This window comes from Oncorhynchus tshawytscha, linkage group LG18 (assembly GCF_018296145.1).
Source record: "Oncorhynchus tshawytscha isolate Ot180627B linkage group LG18, Otsh_v2.0, whole genome shotgun sequence".
NCBI lineage: Eukaryota > Metazoa > Chordata > Actinopteri > Salmoniformes > Salmonidae > Oncorhynchus > Oncorhynchus tshawytscha.
In genome coordinates this window covers 35,374,642-35,398,456 of record NC_056446.1, presented here as the reverse complement: position 1 = coordinate 35,398,456, position 23,815 = coordinate 35,374,642, and the positions used below count along the sequence as shown (strand labels likewise).

Genomic DNA, 23,815 nt, shown 5'->3' with positions numbered 1-23,815 from the left:
TCCACTCGCTGTCCACTAGTTTATAGGGAGATAATCCTACCAACCACTAAATTAAAAGGAATCAGACAGGGCAATGGTAGGCTGAGAGGGGACTCTTTTGGTAGGTACACCTACAGCTCTGTCGAACACTGGGTCTGTACATAGTCAATGGTAGGCTGAGAGGGGACTCTTTTGATAGGTACACCTACAGCTCTGTGGAACACTGGGTCTGTACATAGTCAATGGTAGGCTGAGAGGGGACTCTTTTGATAGGTACACCTACAGCTCATTCCTTGGCAGCAGCACTGTAGACTACTTCCTCACCGACCAAAACCCAGAGTCTCTCAGAGCCTTCACAGTCAGCCAACCAAAACCTTCACAGTCAGTAACACCTCTCAGAGCCTTCACAGTCAGCCAACTAACACCTCAGAGCCTTCACAGTCAGCCCACTAACACCTCTCTCAGAGCCTTCACAGTAAAACCTCACAGAGCCTTCACAGTCAGCCAACTAACACCTCTCTCAGAGCCTTCACAGTCAGCCAACTAACACCTCTCTCAGAGCCTTCACAGTCAGCCCACTAACACCTCTCTCAGAGCCTTCACAGTCAGCCACTAACACCTCTCTCAGACCACAGTAAAATCACTGTGTATCTGAGAAGAGCAGAACCCAACCATGAAGCATCACGGCCAAATAATTACATGTTACTAAACAGGCCTATAGATGGAGTGCAAACAGTACAGACATCTACCAAAAAGCAACTAGTAGCCAAAAAATACAATCTCTCCTGGACAACTTTTTAGCCATAACATTCTCCTACAGCAACGAAGGTGTAAATTTGGCCGTTTGGAATATAAACTTTATATTTGACAAATTACCCTCCTTGGCTAATCTAAAGAAGCATAAGAGCAAACCAGAAATAACAGAACATTAAAAATGGTTTGATAATGATTGCAAAAATCCAAGAAAGTAATTGAGAAATATATCTAATCAAAAACACAGAACCAAGTCCTCCCGGGTGGCGCAGTGGTTAAGGGCGCTGTACTGCAGCGCCAGCTGTGCCACCAGAGACTCTTGGTTCGCGCCCAGGCTCTGTCGTAACCGGCCGCGAACGGGAGGTCCATGGGGCGACGCACAATTGGCCTAGCGTCGTCCGGTTTAGGGAGGGTTTGGCCAGTAGGGATGTCCTTGTCTCATCGCGCACCAGTGACTCCTGTGGCGGGCTGGGCGCAGTGCACAAGGACAAGGTTGCCAGGTGCACTGTGTTTCCTCCGACACATTGGTGGGGCTGGCTTCCGGGTTGGATGCGCGCTGTGTTAAGAAGCAGTGCAGCTTGGTTGGGTTGTGTATCGGAGGACGCATGACTTCCAACCATCTAAAATCAAGTGACCCCAAAACATTCCATCACACAGCTCTACAATGTCAAGAGATGAAACCAGAGAACCAGCCAGCTGGTTCTGAGGCTCAGTTCACCAACCCAAAGCAACCCCATAGAGCCTCAAATCTGGCTCAACCAAATCATCACAAAAATAAAAATATTGGAAAGACACCACAAAAAAAATCCAAGTAAACTTCAATGCTATTTGGCTCTAAACAGACAGTACATGGTGGCAGACTATCTGACCAAACATTTATTGGGTGAAAAGCCTAAATGTGCAGTTTTGGCAGACTGACCATGCCAATAAAGCCCCTTGAATTGAATTTAATTGAATTGAGAGAGAGAGAGAGAGAGAGAGAGAGCTAGCTAACCTGAGGGACAGCCAGTGAAAAGTGCAATGTAATGTCAATTTTTGTCTTGTGTTTTGCCTTTCATGTCATGTGTCTCAGTCATGTCCGGGTTAAACACACCCCACAGAGCCCCAGGACAGCAGCACAATTAGACCCAATCAAATCATGAGAAAACAAAAAGATAATTACTTGACACATTGGAAAGAATAAACAAAAAAACAGAGCAAACTAGAATGTTATTTGGCCCTAAACAGAGAGTACACAGTGGCAGAATACCTGACCACTGTGACTGACCCAAACTTAAGGAAAGCTTTGGCTATGTACAGACTCAGTGAGCATAGCCTTGCTATTGAGAAAGGCTGCCGTAGGCAGACATGGTTCTCAAGAGAAGACAGGCTATGTGCACACTGCCCACAAAATGAGGTGGAAACTGAGCTGCACTTCCTAACCTCCTGTCCAATGTATGACCATATTAGAGACACATATTTCCCTCAGATTACACAGATCCACAAAGAATTCGAAAACAAACCCAATTTTGATAAACTCCCATATCTACTGGGTGAAATTCCACAGTGTACCATCACAGCAGCAAGATTTGTGACCTGTTGCCAAAAGAAAAGGGCAACCAGTGAAGAACAAACACCATTGTAAATACAACCCATATTTATGCTTATTTATTTTCCTTTGTGTACCCTTAACCACTTGTACATCGTTACAACACTGTATATATATATATATATATATATATATATATGTATAATATGACATTTGTAATGTCTTTATTGTTTTGAAACTTCTGTATGTGGTCAATTTTTATTGTTTATTTCACTTTTGTATATTATCGACCTCACTTGCTTTGGCAATGTTAACACATGTTTCCCATGCCAATAAAGCTCCTTGAATTGAATTGAGAGAGAGAGAGAGCTAGCTAGCTAGCGGTTCTTTGTGAAGTTCCTAGCGGTTGATGGGTCTTTGCATCTACCCAGTCACAATTCCCTTTATGCCCAGCACAACCCCACTGCCACCACACTAGATAAACACATGTAGCAGTGCTCGCTATATGAGCTACGTTACAATTAAATGGGTTAACCCTTTTGGCGCGATACGTAAAGCGTTAGTCTTTCACACCAACAACCCGGCTTTGCTTCCCTGCCCCACCGTTTGCTACATTGGTGTCAGAAGTGAGATGGCGTGTAAGGGGGATGAGTAGTCGATGTACGGGGAAATGCCTTCCCATTCAGAGGGGGCAGTGTAGCGCTCATTGCTATATAAGCAAAGTTACAATTAATCAAGTGGGGTGAACCCTATTGGCACGATCTGTAGGGTGTTGACCTTTCACTCCAGCAACCCAGGTTTGTTTCCCTGCTACAACCAATAAAGATGTGTTGACAAGCTGGATGGTCCTGAATTTTACTTCCTTTTCAGGTCATGTGGTTATAGAAAAACTCCCTGGAACAAGAGAGTGAAAAGGGGTTGACATTCTGAGCCTGTTTAACACTGAACAAAAATATAAAAGGATCATGCAAAATGTCAAAGATTTTACTGAATTAATTTCATATAAGGAAATCAATCAATTGAAATTGATTTATTAGGCCTTAATTTATGGATTTCACATGGCTGGGAATACACATATGCATATGTTTGTTACAGATACAGATAAAGTAGAGGCGTGGATCAGACAACCAGTCAGTATCTGGTGTGACCACCATTTGCCTTATGCAGCGTGACACATCTCCTTCACATAGAGTTGATCCGGCTGTTGATATTGGCGGGAGCTGGAACACACTGTTGTAAACGTCAATCTAAAGCATCCCAAACATGCTCAGTGGGTGAAATGTCTGGTGAGTATGCAGGCCATGGAAGAACTGGGACAATTTCAGCTTCTGGGAATTGTGTACAGATCCTTGAGACATTGGGCCGTGCATTATCATGCTGAAACATGAGGTGATGGCGGCGGATGAATGGCATGACTATGGGCTTTAGGATTGTCAGTGGCTTTGTTGTTGAGTTTGGCACCTTTCCCTCTCTCTGGATCTGGCGTGGCTATGCCTGCTGTGGGAGGTCTGGACCTATCGCCGGGAGCTGCAAGCGTACACTATCCTGGTACTTGTGGGCCCGTGAAAGGTTCCACAAATTGTGTGAGGGGTAGAAATGGGCAGATTTCTCAGGCACACTTCCAACTGCAAGACAGCCATTTACATACAGTTGAAGTCAGAAGTTTACATACACCTTAGCCAAATACATTTAAATTCAGTTTTTCACAAATCCTGACATGTAATCCTAGTAGAAATTCTCTGTTTTAGGTCAGTTAGGATCACCACTTTATTTTAGGAATGTGAAATGTCAGAATAAGCCCCCCCCCCTTTTTCCTCCAAACATAACGATGGTCACTATGGTCAAACAGTTCTATTTTCAGAGGACATTTCTCCAAAAAGTACGATCTTTGTCCTCATGTACAGTTGCAAACCGTAGTCTGGCTGTTTTATGGCGGTTTTGGAGCAGTGGCTTCTTCCTTGCTGAGCGGCCTTTCAGGTTATGTCGATATAGGACTCGTTTTACTGTTTCCTCCAGCATCTTCACAAGGTCCTTTGCTGTTGTTCTGGGAATGATTTGCACTTTTCACACCAAAGTACATTCATCTCTAGGAGACAGAACGCGTCTCCTTCCTGAGCGGTATGACGGCTGCGTGGTCCCATGGTGTTTATACTTGCATACTATTGTTGGTACAGATGAACGTGGTACCTACAAGCGTTTGGAAATTGCCAGACTTGTGGAGGTCTACAATTTTTTTCTGAGGTTTTGGCTGATTGCTTTTGAAATTCCTATGATGTCAAGCAAAGAGGCCCTGAGTTTGAAGGTAGGCCTTGAAATAATCCACAGGTACACCTCCAATTGACTCAAATGCATCATTTGACAGAAGCTTCTAAATCCATGACTTCATTTTCTGTAATTTTCCAAGCTGTTTAAGGCGCAGTCAACTTTGTGTATGTAAACTTCTGACCCACTGGAATTATGAGACAGTGAATTGTAACAATTGTTGGAAGAATTGACTTGTGTCATGCACAAAGTAGATGTCCTAACCGACTTGCCAAAACTATGGTTTGTTAACAAGAAATGTGTGGAGTGGTTGAAAAACAAGTTTTAATGACTCCAACCTAAATGTATGTAATCTTCCGACTTCAACTGTATCCCCTTGGCCTTCCACTTCGAGTGATACTGATTGGCTGTTAAACACAAGGCAGTTATGGACTATCATTAAAGGTGAATAGCTCCATACAGTGCATTCAGAAAGGATTCAGACATCTTGACTTTTTCCACATTTTGTTACTTTACAACCGTTTTCTGAAATGTATTCATTTTTCCCCTCATCAATCTACACACAATACCTTTATATGACAAAGCAAAAATAGTATTTTTTTACCTTTTTGCAAATCTATACAAAAAAACTGAAATATCACATTCACATAAGTATTCAGACCATTAACTTAGTACTTTGTTGAAGCACCTTTGTCAGTGTGGCAGGTAGCCTAGTGTTTAGAGCGTTCCCCGAGCTGACAAGGTAAAAATCTGTCGTTCTGCCCCTGAACAAGGCAGTAACCCACTGTTCCTAGGCCGTCATTGAAAATAAGAATTTGTTCTTAACTGACTTGCCTAGTTAAATAAGGTCAAATAAAAAAAATTAAGTGATTACAGGCTTGAGTCTTCCTGGGTATAATGCTACAAGCTTAGCATACCTGTATCTGGGCAGTTTCTCCCGTTCCTCTCTGCAGATCCTCTCAAGCTCTGTTGGATGGGGAGTGTTGCTGCACAGCTATTTTCAGGTCTCTCCAGAGATGTTCGATCGGGTTCAAGTCTGGACTGTGCATGGACTGGACATTCAAAGACGTGTCTGTGTGCTTAGGGTCGTTATCCTGTTGGAAGTTGAACCTTCACCCCCGTCTGAGGTCCTGAGTGCCCTGGAGCAGGTTTTCATCAAGGATATCTCTGTACTTTGCTCCGTTAATCTTTTCTGCGATCCTGACTAGTCTCCAAGTCTCTGCCATTGAAACATCCCCGCTGCCACCACCAGGCTTCACCGTAGGGATGGTGCCAGGTTTCCGACAGACGTGACACTTGGCATTCAGGCCAAATAGTTTAATTTTAACTTCATCAGACCAGAAAATATTGTTTCTCATGGTTTGAGAGTCTTTAGGTGCCTTTTGGCAAACTCCAAGTGGGCTGTCATGTGCCTTTTTCCTGAGGAGTGGCTTCCGTCTGGCCACTCTACCTTAAAGGCCTGATAGGTGGGGTGCTGCAGAGATGGTTGTCCTTCTGGAAGGTTCCCCCATCTCTACAGAAGAACGCTGGGGCTCTGTCAGAGTGACCATCGGGTTCTTGGTCACCTCCCTGACCAAGGCCCTTCTCTCCCCGATTGCTCAGTTTTTCCGGGCAGCCAGCTCTAGGAAGAGTCTTGGTGGTTCCAAACTTCTTCCATTTAAGAATGATGGAGGCCACTGTGTTTTTGGGGACCTTCAATACTGCAGACATGTTTTGGTACCCTTCACCCGATCTCTGCTTCAACACAATCCTGTCTCGGAGCTGTATGGATAATTCCTTCAACCTCATGGCAGAGTTTTTGCTCTGACACTCACTGTCAACTGTGGGACCTTTATATAGACAGGCGTGTGCCTTTCCAAATCATGTCCAATCAATTGAATTTACCACAGACGGACTCCTATCACGTTGTAGAAACATCTCAAGGATGATTAATGGAAACAGGATGCACCTGAGCTCAATTTCAAGTCTCAAAGCAAAGGGTCTGACTAATTATGCTAATAAGGTACTTCTGTGTTAAACATTTCCTGTTTTCGCTTTGTCATTATTTGGGTATTGTTTGTTGAGTAGTAGTATACAGTTGCTGAGATTTAAAAAAATATATATTTAATCCATTTTAGAATAAGGCTGTAATGTAACAAAATGTGGAAAGTCAAGGGGTCTGAACACTTTCCGAAGGCACTGTATGCTACAAGACTGATGAACCAAACTACTCAGTAATCTCCTCCATATAGCCTAACTCTCACACACTCACATACACACGTGCAAACACAAATATAAATAGGTTTTTTTAAATTAATTTATATATTTACAATTAGTAGTTTTGTTATCATTTTAACAAACCTTTTTTATTTTCGTACTTATGTACTTTAAAATGTTTTGTTGTACTGTGTTTTTTTAATACTTTTTTATCTGTATTGTTGTCGATCTCTTGTTTTCTTTGGAGCAAATAAATTAAACTTCAACTTAAAACTTAACTTTGGGTACCATTAATTGACTATTTAGCAGTCTGGCTATTTAGTAGTCTTATGGCTTGTGGGTAGAAGCTGTCTCGGAGCCTGTTGGTCTGAGAGCAGATGCTCCGGTACGGTTTGCCGGACAGTAGCAGAGTGAACAGTCTATGGCTTGGGTGGCTGGAGTCTTTGGCCATTTTTCGAGCCTTCCTGTCACACTGCCTGATATAGAGGTCCTGGATGGCAGGGAGCTTGGCCCCAGTGAAGTACTGGGCTGGGATTGAAAATAAAAATACAAATAAATTGAATAAAAATCTAGGACACAACACTACATAAAGACAACAACAGCATGGCAGCAACACATGACAACACAACATGGTAGCAACACAACACTACATAAAGACAACAACAGCATGGCAGCAACACATGACAACACAACACGTTAGCAACACAACACGGCAACAGCACAACATAGTAGCAGCACAAAACAAGGTACAAATATTGTTGGGCACAGACAACAGCAACAAGGTCAAGAAGGTAGAGACAACAATACATCACGTGAAGCAGACACAACTGTCAGTAAGAGTGTCCATGATTGAGTCTTTGAATGAAGAGATTGAGATAAAACTGTCCGTTTGAGTGTTTGTTGCAGTTCGTTCCAGTCACTAGCTGCAGCGAACTGAAAAGACAAGCAACCCAGGAATATGTGTGCTTTGGGGACCTTTAATAGAATGTGACTGGCAGAGCGGGTGTTGTATGCGGAGGATGAGGGCTTCAGCAGATATCTCAGATAAGGGGGGAGTGAGGCCGAAGAGGGTTTTATAAATAAGCAACAACCAGTGGGACTTGCGACGGGTATACAGAGATGACCAGTTTACAGAGGAGTATAGAGTGCAGTGATGTGTCCTATAAGGAGCATTGGTGGCAAATCTGATGGCCGGATGGTAAAGAATATCTAGTCGCTCGAGAGCACCCTTACCTGCCGATCTATAAATTACATCTCTGTAATCTAGCATGGGTAGGATGGTCATCTGAATCAGGGTTAGTTTGGCAGCTGGGGTGAAGAGGAGTGATTACGTCAGAGGAAACCAAGTCTAGATTTAACTTTAGCCTGCAGCTTTGATATGTGCTGAGAGAAGAACAATGTACAGTCTAGCCATACTCCCAAACACTTGTGTGAGGTGACTACCTCAAGCTCTAACAAATTTTGATGATGGTGCTGGAGTCGTGTGTGGCCATGCAGTCGTAGGGGAACAGAGAGTACTAAGGGGACTAAGCACACACCCCTGAGTGAGATTCAGTGTGGCGGAGGTGTTGCTGCCTACCCTTACCACCTGGGTGCAGCCCGTCAGGAAGTCCAGGATCCAGTTCCAGAGGTAGGGGTTCAGCCCCAGGATGCCAAGCTTGGTGATGAGCTTGGCGGGGTCTATGGTGTTGAACGTTGAGCTGTAGTCTATGGACAGCATTCTCACATAGTTACTTCCCTTCTTGTCCTGTTGGGTGAGGTCAGTGTGAAGTGCAGATCCATCTGTGGATCTGTTGGGGAGGTATGCAAATTCGAGTGGGTCTAGGGTGTCTGGGATGATGGTGTTGATGTGTGTCATGACTAGGGCTATTACGGTACCGCCACACCAGCGGTCACAAGTCATGACTGCAGTCAAATTCCACGTGACCACTTGGTCACAATAACTAGCATTCTCCAAAACTGCGCTCTGATGCTGCTGTTGGTCATTAGTAGCCTACCAAACTTGCTAACTGCCTGATTGTAAGATTGTATCACAAGTAAAGTGGCCAAATAACTTCTTCAAATTAAGCACATTAATTCGCTTTGCAACTGGTGTAGAACCTAACTGGTACACATAGGCGGCATTTGAATTTCAAGTTTGGGGAAGATAATGTTCACCATAAAAATGCACCTTTATAATAAAACACTACATGCATAATAGCATTTGCGGTCATTTTTTAAAATGGTGTTTTCCTGATAATTGATTGCATTTTTGAACATTCGCGCTTATAGCCTACTGCCGTGTGCGCATTGCTGCGCTTATAATGTGAAGAAATAGCCCAATAGTTTATCAACATTTTAAGCGAAACATTCTGATCTGTTGCATCAGCCTCATTTCTTTTAAAAGGTTTTTTGATGCAAGTGGTTGTCATAGTTTGGGATCTTTCGCATCCCACAACTGTCCCAGAGTATGTTTGGAATATTTATTTATCGCACAGGAGGACAAGTTGACCAATAAAATAGGTTAACTTTTGTACTATGGGGGATAGTAGATTGACATAGGCTAGTGCTTTTGCTGTTCGTTAGGACTATTCTTGTTAGTTGACGAAAAGTAAATGTGGACAGTTCTAGTATTTAAATTTGGGCCTTGAAATTCAGTAAGAAAGACATGCGCAGTTGCATCCCTGATGTGTCTGTCTTCACGTGTAGCCTACTTTGGAGATGAGATGACTTCATACTATAAAATAATGTCATGGAATTCTAACCAAATCTTGTCTGCTAAATGAACTAGTGTAGCCCACAGCCATATGGCATAGCCAGGTCAGGGCCTAACATAAGGACAACTCAGAGTATGATATTCTGTTCTTCTGAAAGAGACTGCATTTTCTTCATGTCATGCTTCTTTAGACCTGTCTAAAATAAATAATGGATTTATAGTGAAAGTGTAGGCTATATTAAATGGATTTATTAGACTTTTTCAAATGTAGATGCTCCAAAGGTCTGCATCAGTGGCTTGTAGGCTATGCGTGGAAGCCAGGAGATGTTGTTCATGTTCATTAACGGTCAATTTACCATGAGACCGGCAGTTATTTGCTTGACAATCAGCAGCAGAGAAAATGTCATGACCGGCACAGCCCTAGTCATGGAGGTTTTGGAAAGCAGGACTATGTCTGGCTTTTGTGTCATTGCTGTGACCACTGATGTCTGGGAACTTAAGCTGCCTTCCCAGGTTGACATTCAGCTCCTAGTCTTGAGCTGTTGCGAGAAGACCTGTCGAGTTGGTGTTGGCTTTTTTCCAGCTCTGACGAATGCGATAACCTGCTTCGCTGGTTGAAGGCCCTTTCAGTGGCTGATCCCACTGCTATGGCTTTAAGCACCAGGTCGTTGCACCAGCAGTTGCGACCCTCGCCTATGGCTTTTGAGCAGCAGCTGAGGATGTACTCAAGGGTTCTTCTCTTTAGGCACAGCAGATGGTGAATCAGCCTTACCCCAGCAGAACAGGTTAGATGGGCTTAGTAGGACATGATCTACACCCTGATGAAGAAAGCTTGGCTGTTGAAATATTGGTTACTACCAACGTTCCTGCTGGCTCCGTCCTTGACTGCTGCTCACACTTCCTCCTGCACCAGCTTCCACCTGTCTTTCCCTTGGGCCTTGTCGTAGCAGGCTGTTGTAATGCTACCAAGGCCATAGCCGCTGTGCCATAGCCGTGACTTAGCCTGCTCCCTTTCATTCTGAGCACTCCACTTCCTGTCCTCACCTCTATACCGGCCTAGGAGACTTTCGTCTTGTCTCCCTGTATTGCAGCACCTCCCTTGTACGGGTCAACATGAATTCCCCATTCAGGCTCCTGATGTGTAGCTTCAGTTGTTCTTCTGACTGTGAAGGGCGATGCTGCTCAGGCTTCACGGTAATCCCAGGCCTTTGCGGAGGTAGCTGCTGACTCTTCTCTCAAAGGTTTCGTAGCAGGACACCATGTTGGTATATCCAGGTCTTGAGCTTGCAAGGTAAACCTGACTTGTCCACTGCAGCCAACCACTCTTCTAGCTCCTGGTTGGATGTCTTGATGGATGATGTATCCCTCAGGCTGCTGTGAAACAGCTTGCCCAGACTCTTTACCAGTTTCTCTGTGACGGATGGGATCTGTATGTCTTGAATGATGAAGTGGAACTTGTCCACTGTTTTCCCCATCTTCAGCACCAGGGATCTAGACTTTGCTGGCTTTAAGCTCACCCGTGCCCAGGTCGACAAGCTTATCCAACCGCTTCTGAATCCACCTACTCCCTGGGACAGATGTTATTGTCGAAGTCAAGTTGTCCATGAAGGTTCTGATAGGAGGGTGTCACATGCCAGACCACCTCAGCTGATATGGCAAGGGCGGACAGTTTCACTGAAATTATGCAGCCCGGGATGATTCCTTTCTCAAGCCTGTGCCATTCCGATGTTGTGGATCCAAATGTGACTCTCAAACTGAAACTGTTTTTATTAGTACAGTATGAGATCTCTGATCTTGCCTGGGACGTGGTGCCGATCCAGAGCCACATCAACCAGCTTGTTGGGGAATGAAACGCATTAACTTTTAATTAACAAGGCACACCTGTTAATTTAAATGCATTCCAGGTGACTGACTAACTCATGAAGCTGGTTGAGAGAATGCCAAGAGTGTGTAAAGCTGTCATCAAGGCAAAGGGTGGCTACTTTGAAGAATCTCAAATATAACATATATTTTGATTTGTTTAACACTTTTTTTGGTTACTACATGATTCCATATGTGTTATTTCATAGTTCTGATGTCTTCACTATTATTCTACAATGTATAAAATATTTTTTTTAAATTAAGAAAAACCCTTCAATGAGTAGGTGTGTCCAAACGTTTGACTCGTACTGTATATTTGGGTTATGTGAGTCTCCTATCCAGAGTGGAAGAAGGGAGTAACGTTGAAGAAACCATGGTAGATGGATTAAAGAAAGCAGTAAATGCTACTCGCCAACGGGATCCTGACATCCTGACAAAAAGGTGGACTTTGTATCGGTTTTTTTTGTTGCATTGGTTATAAACTGCACAGCGCAAACCAAGACGAAGGAAGAAGAAGGTTGCCATTTAATCAAAGAAAGCCTCATCAACTGAGGGATAGTGAAATGCTACATGTTAAAAGGTGGACTTCGTATTTTTTATTACAGTGGTCGTAAACTGTACAGCACAAGTGGAGAAGAAGTCTAAGACAATTTGAATCATTGTGAATGCCGCTGAACGTTTTGGGGTCTTTGTGATTTCACAGCCGAGGCCGTGCAAGAAATCCTGTTAGTGAATGTTCCGTCATCACAGACCTCTGAGCCTGTGTAGGGATGTATTTTGGTGTGGACTGTGATTTGAAGAAGTGGGTTTTCTTAGTTGATGTGTTTAATTTTGTATGATATCGTTTTCCCCCTTTCCTGCAATGTTTCTTATTCAATATCCCGCCCAGCTGGTAGCGGTAATGCACCATTAAAATTGGATGCCAACTCCCTTTATACCCCCATCGAAGAAGAAGATCAACGAAGCCTCGTAAAGTTTTCACGCCAGATCCCTTATTCACCGTAGTGACGTCAATTTAGAGCGACACGCAACAATGGTGAGTGAGCAAGCAGATTTCTTTCGGGCTCATGTTTTGATAAGATATTACAAGGATTTACCGAATTTTGTAGCTTAAAATTAAAGATGTAGCTTTTTAATTTATACATAAAACACGATTTTATCCATTTGTTACATTTTTTTAAAACGCCTTCGTTGTATAAAACCCTCATTATTGTCAGCTACCTTAGCTAGCTGGCTAACGTTAGCTAGCTGTTAACTCTTACGTTGAATAACGTTACAGCGTTCAGTTTGCCGGTAGCTAACTAGCTAGCATGTTGATTCCCCGATCAGGAAATACATAGCGGCGATTACGAATCGCACTTAAATAAACTAAAGCTGGCCAACTTAAAGAAACTAAAGATGTCAGCTAGCTAATAAAGTCTAGCGTTACCAACAATAAGCCTGATTCAAGGTACCTCGATTGATTGATTCTACCTCCAGGATATGTAGCTAATGTGTGTGTTTATGATTTCAGGGTCAAAGCCAAAGTGGGGGCCATGGACCTGGTGGAGGCAAGAAGGATGACAAGGTGAGCATGACATGGCAACCATCAGAGCCTCTGACAACGCCATCTCTATAGCTACCAGCTGGATCTTTCAGATTTCTGTGTTAACCTGCATTATTCTACTGCCACAAAACATGTCACCATATCATATGCCAACAGGACAAGAAGAAGAAGTATGAGCCTCCCATCCCCACCAGAGTTGGGAAGAGGAAGAAGAAGAGCAAGGGACCAGATGCGGCCAGCAAGTTACCTTTAGGTAGCGTAACTAATGTCCCATCACTTAGGGAAATGGTTATCTTTATAAATAACCTATAAACTCAATATCTCGCTTGGTGTTTTACATGTTTTTCTGTATGTCATTCCCAACTCTAGCTTTGTAATTTCTTACTCACTCGCTTGTCAAGAGAAACAATATTCATAATGTATGGCAAGGATAGGCAACTAGATTCAGCCGCGGGGGCCATAACACATCTTTTTATTCGTGGGAATACTTGGGAACAGATTTCCTAAACATGTTTTTTTTTAGGAATTCCTGGTGATGTCAGTCTTTTTAGACCAAAACTAACACCACCACCACCCCAGAAACTTTGGGTGGACAAAAATAATCACTTGTGTGCCGGTTTTGGTCCCTGACGTATGCCTGATGTGTGCCTGTTGCCTACCCCTGACGTATGCTCTGTGTGTTTCCCCCTGACGTATGCAGTCACCCCTCACACCCACTGCCGTCTGAAGCTGCTGAAGCAGGAGAGGATCAAAGACTACCTGCTGATGGAGGAGGAGTTCATCAGGAACCAGGAGCAGATGAAACCGCTGGAGGAAAAACAGGAGGTACTGACTACAGATATATATTACTTTATTAGGTACACCATCCTGTTCACGAAAATGGTTAGTTCCTACAGACCGTGAGCCACGTGGCCGTGGCTTGCTAGTTAAAGCAGGCAAACAGGCATCCAGGCATTCAGTTATTGTTTGATTGCACGTTAGAATGGTCAAAATGAGTGACCTAAGTGACTCTGAGCGTGGCGTTATCGTCGGTGCCAGGCGCGTCGTGTTCAGTATCTCAAAAACGGCCTCCTGGGCTTTTTTATCCACGACAGTATCTAGAGTTTACTAGAATTTAGGAGAGAAAAACATTGCCTGGTCCGACAAATCCTGGTTCCTGTTGATGGCAGAGTCAAGATTTGGCGTAAGCAGGATGAGTCCATGGCCCCATCTTGCCTGGTGTCAACAGTACAGTCTGGTAGCGGTGGTGAAATGGTGTGGGGAATGTTTACCTGGCACACATTAGGTCCCTTGATACCAATTGAGCCACATTTCCATGCAACAAAGAATTCAGGATGTTCTGGAGGTAAAGGGGTGTTCGACCCGGTACTAGATGGGTGTACGTAATAAACTGGCCGCTGAGTTTGTAATACCATATTGTATGTATGTATGTGTATATATAATACTATATAACTGTAGTTTATCAGATGAAACCACTAAAGGAGAAACGGTACTGATACAGTAAACTGTGGGACATTTTACTTAAAAATATATATTTTTTTGTAATTTAGCCTACATTCTTATTCAGAGCCACTTAGTTAGTGCATTCGTCTTAAGATGGCTAGGTGGGACAACCATGTGTCTGTTTGCTAAATTAATTTCCCTTTTCACGGGATAATAATGAATCACTTGATTTACTTGAGAAACCTGCCTTAGGCTACATCAATTCAACTCATAAGTTGTCTTCCATGTATTTCCTGTGTCTGTTCTGCAGGAGGAGAGGTCCAAGGTGGATGACCTGAGGGGAACACCCATGTCTGTGGGGAACCTGGAGGAGATCATTGATGACAACCATGCCATCGTGTCTACGTCAGTAGGGTCAGAGCACTATGTCAGCATCCTCTCCTTCGTAGACAAAGACCTGCTGGAGCCCGGCTGCTCTGTACTACTCAACCACAAGGTACTGACATATCTGCTCTGTACCACTCAACCACAAGGTACTGACATATCTGCTCTGTACCACTCAACCACAAGGTACTGACATATAAAATCAGCAAAAAAATAAACGTCCCTTTTTCGGGACCCTGTTCGTAAAAATCCAAGTAACTTCACAGATCTTCATTGTAAAGGGTTTAAACATTGTTTCCCATGTTTGTTCAATGAACCATAAACAATTAATGATCATGGACCTGTGGAACGGTCGTTAAGACACAGCTTACAGGCAGTAGGCAATTAAGGTCACATTTATGACAACTTAGAACAAGGGGGGGGGGTCAAAATCAAAAGTAACAGTCAGTATCTGGTGTGGCCACTAGCTGCATTAAGTACTGCAGTGCATCATATCCTCATGGACTGCACCAGATTTGCCAGTTCTTGCTTTGAGATGTTACCCCACTCTTCCACCAAGGCACCTGCAAGTTCCCGGACATTTCAGGGGGGAATGGCCCTAGCCCTCACCCTCCGATCCAACAGGTCCCAGACGTGCTCTATTGGATTGAGATCCGGGCTCTTCGCTGGCCATGGCAGAACGCTGACATTCCTGTCTTGCAGGAAATCACGCACAGAACAAGCAGTATGGCTGCTGGCATTGTCATGCTGGAGGGTAATGTCAGGATGAGCCTGCAGGAAGGGTACCACATGAGGGAGGAGGATGTCTTCCCTGTAACGCACAGCGTTGAGATTGCCTGCAATGACAACAAGCTCAGTCTGACTAGGCAGTGACACACCGCCCCAGACCATGACGGACCCTCCACCTCCAAGTCGATCCCACTCCAGAGTACAGGCCTCGGTGTAACGCTCGTTCCTTCGACGATAAACGCAAATCCGACCATCACCCCTGGTGAGACAAAACCGCGACTCGTCAGTGCAGAGCACTTTTTGCCAGTCCTGTCTGGTCCAGCGACGGTGGGTTTGTGCTCATAGGAGACGTTGTTGCCGGTGATGTCTGGTGAGGACCTGCCTTACAACAGGTCTACAAGCCTTCAGTCCAGCCTTTCTCAGCCTATTGCAGACAGTCTGAGCACTGATGGAGGGATTGTGTGTTCCTGGTGTAACTCAGGCAGTTGTTGTTGCCATCCTGTACCTGTCCTGCAGGTGTGATGTTCAGATGTACCGATCCTGTACAGGTGTTGTTACATGTGGTCTGCCACTGCGAGGATGATCAGCTGTCCGTCCTGTCTCCCTGTAGCTCTGTCTTAGGCGTCTCTCAGTACGGACATTGCAATTTATTGCCCTGGCCACATCTGCAGTCCTCATGCTTCCTTGCAGCATGCCTAAGGCAAGTTCACGCAGATGAGCAGGGACCCTGGGTACCTTTCTTTTGGTGTTTTTCAGAGTCAGTAGAAAGATCTCTCTAGTGTCCTAAGTGTTCATAACTGTGACCTTAATTGCCTATTGTCTGTAAGCTGTTAGTGTCTTAACGACTGTTCAACAGGTGCATGTCCATTATTTGTTTATGGTTCATTGAACAAGCATGGGAAACACTGTTTAAACCCTTTACAATGAAGATCTGTGAAGTTATTTAGATTTTTCCGAATTATCTTTGAAAGACAGGGTCCTGAAAAAGGGACATTTCTTTTTTTTGCTGAGTTTATATCTGCTCTGTACTAAACCACGATGTAAAGAAAACTGTCTACCCATAGTCAGGAACGTAGCCTCTGAATTGGGCTTTTTGTTGTCGTTAATAGTTTTTACATTAATTCATTGCATTGTAATCCGAGATGTTTTATGTTTTTAATGTTTGACAATATAAGTGTGTTAAGCCAAAGTCCCCATTGTGTGGGGAAACGTATTTCTGTTGTGTGTGAGTGACGTTGATTGACTCTGTTCCATGTTTGTTCTCTAGGTCCATGCTGTGATTGGTGTCCTGATGGACGATACTGATCCCCTGGTCACGGTGATGAAGGTGGAGAAGGCCCCTCAGGAGACCTACGCTGACATAGGAGGTCTGGACAGCCAGATCCAGGAGATCAAGGTACAAGAGCACAGCCTTTATAACACAGCTACTATCGTGACATAGGAGGTCTGGACAGCCAGATCCAGGAGATCAAGGTACAAGAGCACAGCCTTTATAACACAGCTACTATCGTGACATAGGAGGTCTGGACAGCCAGATCCACATGATCAAGGCACAACAGAGGGCATCACCCTACATAACACACTCTATAACACTACATAGACTTTCTAACACTACAAGCTGTAACACAGTAACTACCAGTGGTAATAACCATGTCTTTACCCTGTAACTAACCAGTATAAACAGCCTGAGAGGGACATACTATACTCCACATGTTCGTTAACACTATACATTTCATGGTGACTGCCATAATAACAGTTGATGTTGTACTGTAGGAGTCCGTGGAGCTGCCTCTCACCCACCCTGAGTACTATGAGGAGATGGGCATCAAGCCTCCTAAAGGAGTCATCCTCTATGGGGCACCTGGCACTGGTGAGTTTGATCAATATTTAACCATTCACATTCTTCCACGCTAAGTTGTTTTAGAAAAATGTTCCTGGTTATTCAAGAGGAAATTATTTCCAAAGTTGTTCAAAACTGTTTCCACAACAAGAAGCACCAAAACAACGTACATAATCCCTGAGACGTGCATAGCAACGAGCAGTATGTACAGTCAAACAGACATTGAAATCCTATGACGTAATGAACGGTGTGAGCCTGTTTGTGTGTCTCTGCTGATGTCTCTGTTTGCCTCTCTGTGTTAGGTAAGACCCTGCTGGCCAAGGCGGTGGCCAACCAGACGTCAGCTACATTCCTGCGTGTGGTGGGCTCTGAGCTGATTCAGAAGTACCTGGGGGACGGGCCCAAGCTGGTCAGAGAGCTGTTCAGGGTGGCAGAGGAACACGCACCGTCCATCGTCTTCATCGATGAGATAGACGCCATCGGCACTAAAAGGTACTAAAATACTTCCAGTTGGATCCACTGGTAACACCAGGGCTCCAGAGCTGTGTTCATTAGGCATGGAAGTGGAAGGAAACAGACTGAGACAGAGAGGGACTACCTGGACATGTGTTTATTTTCCATTGTAAAACTTTTTAGATCTTCCTCAGTTGTGTGTCCTAATGAACACAGCCCAGGACTGTTTCTCTACTCTGACTATATCCACTGTGTGGTTCTCTACTCTGACTATATCCACTGTGTTTCTCTACTCTGACTATATCCACTGTGTGGTTCTCTACTCTGACTATATCCACTGTGTGTTTCTCTACTCTGACTATATCCACTGTGTGGTTCTCTACTCTGACTATATCCACTGTGGTTCTCTACTCTGACTATATCCACTGTGTGGTTCTCTACTCTGACTATATCCACTGTGTGGTTCTCTACTCTGACTATATCCACTGTGTGTTTCTCTACTCTGACTATATCCACTGTGTGGTTCTCTACTCTGACTATATCCACTGTGTGGTTCTCTACTCTGACTATATCCACTGTGTGGTTCTCTACTCTGACTATATCCACTGTGTGGTTCTCTACTCTGACTATATCCACTGTGGTTCTCTACTCTGACTATATCCACTGTGGTTCTCTACTCTGACTATATCCACTGTGTGGTTCTCTACTCTGACTATATCCACTGTGTGGTTCTCTACTCTGACTATATCCACTGTGTGGTTCTCTACTCTGACTATATCCACTGTGTGGTTCTCTACTCTGACTATATCCACTGTGTGGTTCTCTACTCTGACTATATCCACTGTGTGGTTCTCTACTCTGACTATATCCACTGTGTGGTTCTCTACTCTGACTATATCCACTGTGTGGTTCTCTCACGCACAGATATGACTCTAACTCTGGAGGAGAACGGGAGATCCAGAGGACTTTGCTGGAGCTTCTCAACCAGCTGGATGGTTTTGACTCTAGAGGAGATGTGAAGGTGATCATGGCCACCAACAGGATAGAGACTCTGGACCCTGCCCTCATCAGGCCTGGTAAGATGCTCTCAGTAGGATCTGAAAAATGGAGCCTATTTTGGACATTTGATATATAAATGGACCAATAGAGCTGTACACTTGGACAGGGATAAAGGTGTATATTGAGGATTGAGATTCTACTATAAAATGAATGCAGATTTAATTTCCTCATTCTGAACTCCATAGCTTGACCTTTTTATTAGTGAACAACAGATTGAGCTCTCAAAGCTCTTCTACACAACTCAAATCAAAAGCAACAACATTCACTGAAGCCATTTGAGCAAAGCAACCTTTATCTCCACACACTGTTGAGTCCATCTCAATAAGTATTCTATTCTAGAATCGGAATGAGTAGAACCGAACAGCCATTCTCTTTGTGATGTTCCATGCCCTCCTCACCCCCTGGTTATGTGGTTCTTCCAGGGCGTATTGACAGGAAGATCGAGTTCCCCCTGCCTGATGAGAAGACCAAGCGGAGGATCTTCAACATCCACACCAGCAGGATGACCGTAGCAGACGACGTCACCCTGGACGACCTGATCTTAGCTAAAGATGACCTATCAGGAGCTGACATCAAGGTAATACGGCTGGCCAGGGTTTCCTCTACCACCATCGCTGTAGGCCAGATGCACTTTTTTTGCAGGATCATTAGTAGTTCTGCGCAGTCTGACTGTAATGTAGTCCATCTCAAACGCACACTATGGCTGTCCAGGGTTCCCACTACCAATACTTACATGAGGTAGGCCCCCCAGTCAAGCACTGTGCATGTCCAAAATGACTGGCCTCTATTGGTTTCAATTGAATGTTGTGTGTTTTTTTTTTAGCTCTGAGTGTTGCCTTACAGATGTTTGAAAACCACCTAGGGGAAACAGGGATGTAGAACACATGACCTAGGGGAAACAGGGGTGTAGAACACATGACCTAGGGGAAACAGGGGTGTAGAACACATGACCTAGGGGAAACAGGGATGTAGAACACATGACCTAGGGGAAACAGGGATGTAGAACACATGACCTAGGGGAAACAGGGATGTAGAACACATGACCTAGGGGAAACAGGGATGTAGAACACATGACCTAGGGGAAACGGGGCTGTAGAACACATGACCTAGGGGAAACGGGGCTGTAGAACACATGACCTAGGGGAAACGGGGCTGTAGAACACATGACCTAGGGGAAACGGGGCTGTAGAACACATGACCTAGGGGAAACGGGGCTGTAGAACACATGACCTAGGGGAAACGGGGCTGTAGAACACATGACCTAGGGGAAACGGGGCTGTAGAACACATGACCTAGGGGAAACGGGGCTGTAGAACACATGACCTAGGGGAAACGGGGCTGTAGAACACATGACCTAGGGGAAACGGGGCTGTAGAACACATGACCTAGGGAAACGGGGCTGTAGAACACATGACTTAGGGGAAACGGGGCTGTAGAACACATGACCTAGGGGAAACGGGGCTGTAGAACACATGACCTAGGGGAAACGGGGCTGTAGAACACATGACCTAGGGGAAACGGGGCTGTAGAACACATTCGTGCCTCGAGGCACACCAGAGGAGTACGATGTTTGGAACATAAGCTCCCATTGACTTGACTGTGCTGCCCTCTTGTGACAGCTCTTTACTTTTACAGTACAGCTTTTGTTCCTCCCTCATGTTCCCACTATATCTATTTTACCATGTTAAATCAGTGATATTTTTAAAGAAATGGAGACGAGGATACAGTTTGAAACCGTCTGAACAGGGCTCTTTTTCTGTTACATTTCTATCTGTATTTGAAAGCCATAATCTTCTGAGACTAACCTGTCCTCTCATCCTTCAGGCCATCTGTACAGAGGCTGGCCTCATGGCCCTGAGAGAGCGCAGGATGAAGGTCACCAACGAAGACTTCAAGAAGTCCAAGGAGAATGTGCTGTACAAGAAACAGGAGGGCACACCAGAGGGCTTGTACCTCTAACCTATAACCCCTGACCTGTCCGCAGTGTGAAAGAGAGGAGTCTGGCTGTCTCCTCACAGAACGGAGTTTTGATATATTTTGTTGCATGTTACGTTGACCTCAACACTCCCACTGTCTACCTTTATGTGCTATGATATGACAGACAATAAATACAAGAATTTGAATGTGAGAGAAGTGTTGTTATTCATTGTCCCATATATGATTATATATTCCCCTCTGTTATCTCACTTTAGTAGAGGTAGTGTTGCGTAGCTAGTGTCTAACCGTTTGGAGAAGCCTGGAAATCTCGGCTACAGTAGAAGCAGTGTTACTTGGCATACCGTCTGCATCATACACACTTGTGGGTCAATTCAATAACTGTGGTTCATTAACTCCAGAAATAATCTTCATATCTTAATTTAAGTTCACAAACTAACACGTCTTTTTTTTTTTTTTTTTTTTGCTCAGCCACTGCAGTTCATTTGATTCATGCAGCAGAAAAGCAACATTGATTTAACTGCTCTTGATGTGGGGCCAAGTGTAACTTGGTACTCAGCACAACGCTTGCTTGAGTGAAAATGCTGCATGCAGCCCTGCCCTCTTTCTCTCTGACATCCTTATTAAATCAGTCACGCAGTTCAAATGCAACACTGGAATGAGACGGTTGGCCTGTCACAGATATTAACAGAGTGACTGAGCTGAGCCACACCAGGCCAGCAGGCAGGGGAGACTGTTGGCCTGCCATGGATAATAACAGAGTGATTGAGCTGAGCCACACCAGGCCAGCAGGCAGGGGAGACTGTTGGCCTGCCATGGATATTAACAGAGTGACTGAGCTGAGCCACACCAGGCCAGCAGGCAGGGGAGACTGTTGGCCTGCCATGGATAATAACAGAGTGATTGAGCTGAGCCACACCAGGCCAGCAGGCAGGGGAGACTGTTGGCCTGCCATGGATAATAACAGAGTGATTGAGCTGAGCCACACCAGGCCAGCAGGCAGGGGAGACGGCCTGTCACAGATAATAACAGAGTGATTGAGCTGAGCCACACCAGGCCAGCAGGCAGGGGAGACGGCCTGTCACAGATATTAACAGAGTGATTGAGCTGAGCCACACCAGGCCAGCAGGCAGGGGAGACGGCCTGTCACAGATAATAACAGAGTGACTGAGCTGAGCCACACCAGGCCAGCAGGCAGGGGAGACGGTTGGCCTGTCACAGATATTAACAGAGTGATTGAGCTGAGCCACACCAGGCCAGCAGGCAGGGAGACGGTCTGTCACAGATATTAACAGAGTGATTGAGCTGAGCCATACCAGGCCAGCAGGCAGGGAGACGGTCTGTCACAGATATTAACAGAGTGATTGAGCTGAGCCATACCAGGCCAGCAGGCAGGGGAGACGGTTGGCCTGCCACGGATAATAACAGAGTGATTGAGCTGAGCCACACCAGGCCAGCAGGCAGGGGAGACGGTCTGCCACGGATAATAACAGAGTGATTGAGCTGAGCCACACCAGGCCAGCAGGCAGGGAGACTGGTGGCCTGCAAGCAGGGGAGACTGGTGGCCTGCAAGCAGGGGAGACTGGTGGCCTGCCACGGATAATAACAGAGTGACTGAGCTGAGCCACACCAGGCCAGCAGGCAGGGGAGACGGTTGGCCTGCCACGGATAATAACAGAGTGATTGAGCTGAGCCACACCAGGCCAGCAGGCAGGGAGACAGTAGGCCTGCAAGCAGGGGAGACGGTTGGCCTGCAAGCAGGGGAGACAGTAGGCCTGCAAGCAGGGGAGACAGTTGGCCTGCAAGCAGGGGAGACAGTAGGCCTGCAAGCAGGGGAGACAGTAGGCCTGCAAGCAGGGGAGACAGTAGGCCTGCAAGCAGGGGAGACGGTTGGCCTGCCACGGATAATAACAGAGTGACTGAGCTGAGCCATACCAGGCCAGCAAGCAGGGGAGACGGTCTGTCACAGATATTAACAGAGTGATTGAGCTGAGCCATACCAGGCCAGCAGGCAGGGGAGACTGCCTGTCACAGATATTAACAGAGTGATTGAGCTGAGCCATACCAGGCCAGCAGGCAGGGGAGACGGTTGGCCTGCCACGGATAATAACAGAGTGACTGAGCTGAGCCACACCAGGCCAGCAAGCAGGGGAGACTGGTGGCCTGTCACAGATATTAACAGAGTGATTGAGCTGAGCCATACCAGGCCAGAAAGCAGGGGAGACTGTTGGCCTGCCACGGGTATTAACAGAGTGACTGAGCTGAGCCACACCAGGCCAGCAAGCAGGGGAGACGGTTGGTGGTGAATGTGTAGGCCTAGCCTACGTGGTTATAACTACTGGTGTTTTTAAATTTTAATTTGGCCAGTCAGTGAAGAAATGATTTACAATGACGACCTAACCCGGACGACGCTGGGCCAATGGGAGTCCCATAGGGCGTAGCACAAATAACAGCCGGTTGTGATACAGCCTGGAAACAAACCAGGGTCTGTAGTGACGCCTCCAGTGCCTTAGACCGTGGTGTTAGCCCCCCCCAGTTATTACTGTGTAATAAAGCCTATGTAGTGTGAAAGTGTCAAAGGACAAAGGTTATCCATCTTGTTTCCATGCTCTGGACATTTCATATTCAGAATTCTTTATTGATGACAAATGCACAGTGTACCACTGAACTGAGATTTGACAGGTCAACTGACAGAGTGGGAATAGAGAGACAGGTGGAATCTCTCTCTCTCTCTCTGCAGGGTGGAGTCATTGGCAGATACGGAGGTTGACCTTTCAGTGATGTCTCGGTCAACTGAAGAGGTAAAGATCATGGACACGCTGTATCTGAGGACATCTCTTCAGTCAGGCTGTCATCGACTTCTGTTTCGAAGCTGACTTTTTTTTTAAACTTCATTTCAGGCAGAGACTTCCTAGGTTATTCAAAGACTAATGTTCTGACAGATTGAATTGATCTGAAATGGATTTCTCTGTGGCCAGAGGGAGAGATCTTTCTCATCATCCACCACAAGGTGGCGCCTTAAGTGCGCGTTTTTATAAAAAAAAGTACACTGACAGACAGGACATGAGAATTAGGCTGATCACACTTCTTGGCCAACAAATGTCGCATAAAATCTGACATTTGCCTTCAGAAATTGAACACCATCTGCAGAAT

The 23,815-nt window shown here is 45.2% G+C and overlaps 1 protein-coding gene across 1 annotated transcript; it reads left to right on the top strand.

Moving 5' to 3' along the window:
• Positions 1–12,175: 12,175 nt before the first annotated feature.
• On the top strand, positions 12,176–20,855 carry LOC112217937 (26S proteasome regulatory subunit 4). The gene is made up of 11 exons (XM_024378557.2): positions 12,176–12,309; positions 12,787–12,840; positions 12,976–13,072; positions 13,520–13,644; positions 14,573–14,758; positions 16,643–16,771; positions 17,149–17,245; positions 17,518–17,707; positions 18,593–18,744; positions 19,150–19,304; positions 20,552–20,855. The coding sequence occupies exons 1-11, from the start codon at positions 12,307–12,309 to the stop codon at positions 20,684–20,686; spliced, it is 1,323 nt and encodes a 440-aa protein (XP_024234325.1). The 5' UTR covers positions 12,176–12,306; the 3' UTR covers positions 20,687–20,855.
• The last annotated feature ends 2,960 nt before the right edge of the window (positions 20,856–23,815 follow it).

Excerpts from the sequence above, each read along its gene's own strand:
- LOC112217937 (XM_024378557.2), top strand. Across the intron at positions 18,745-19,149 it reads CCCTGCCCTCATCAGGCCTG|GGCGTATTGACAGGAAGATC; the intron begins GTAAGATGCTCT and ends TGGTTCTTCCAG. Across the intron at positions 19,305-20,551 it reads TATCAGGAGCTGACATCAAG|GCCATCTGTACAGAGGCTGG; the intron begins GTAATACGGCTG and ends CTCATCCTTCAG.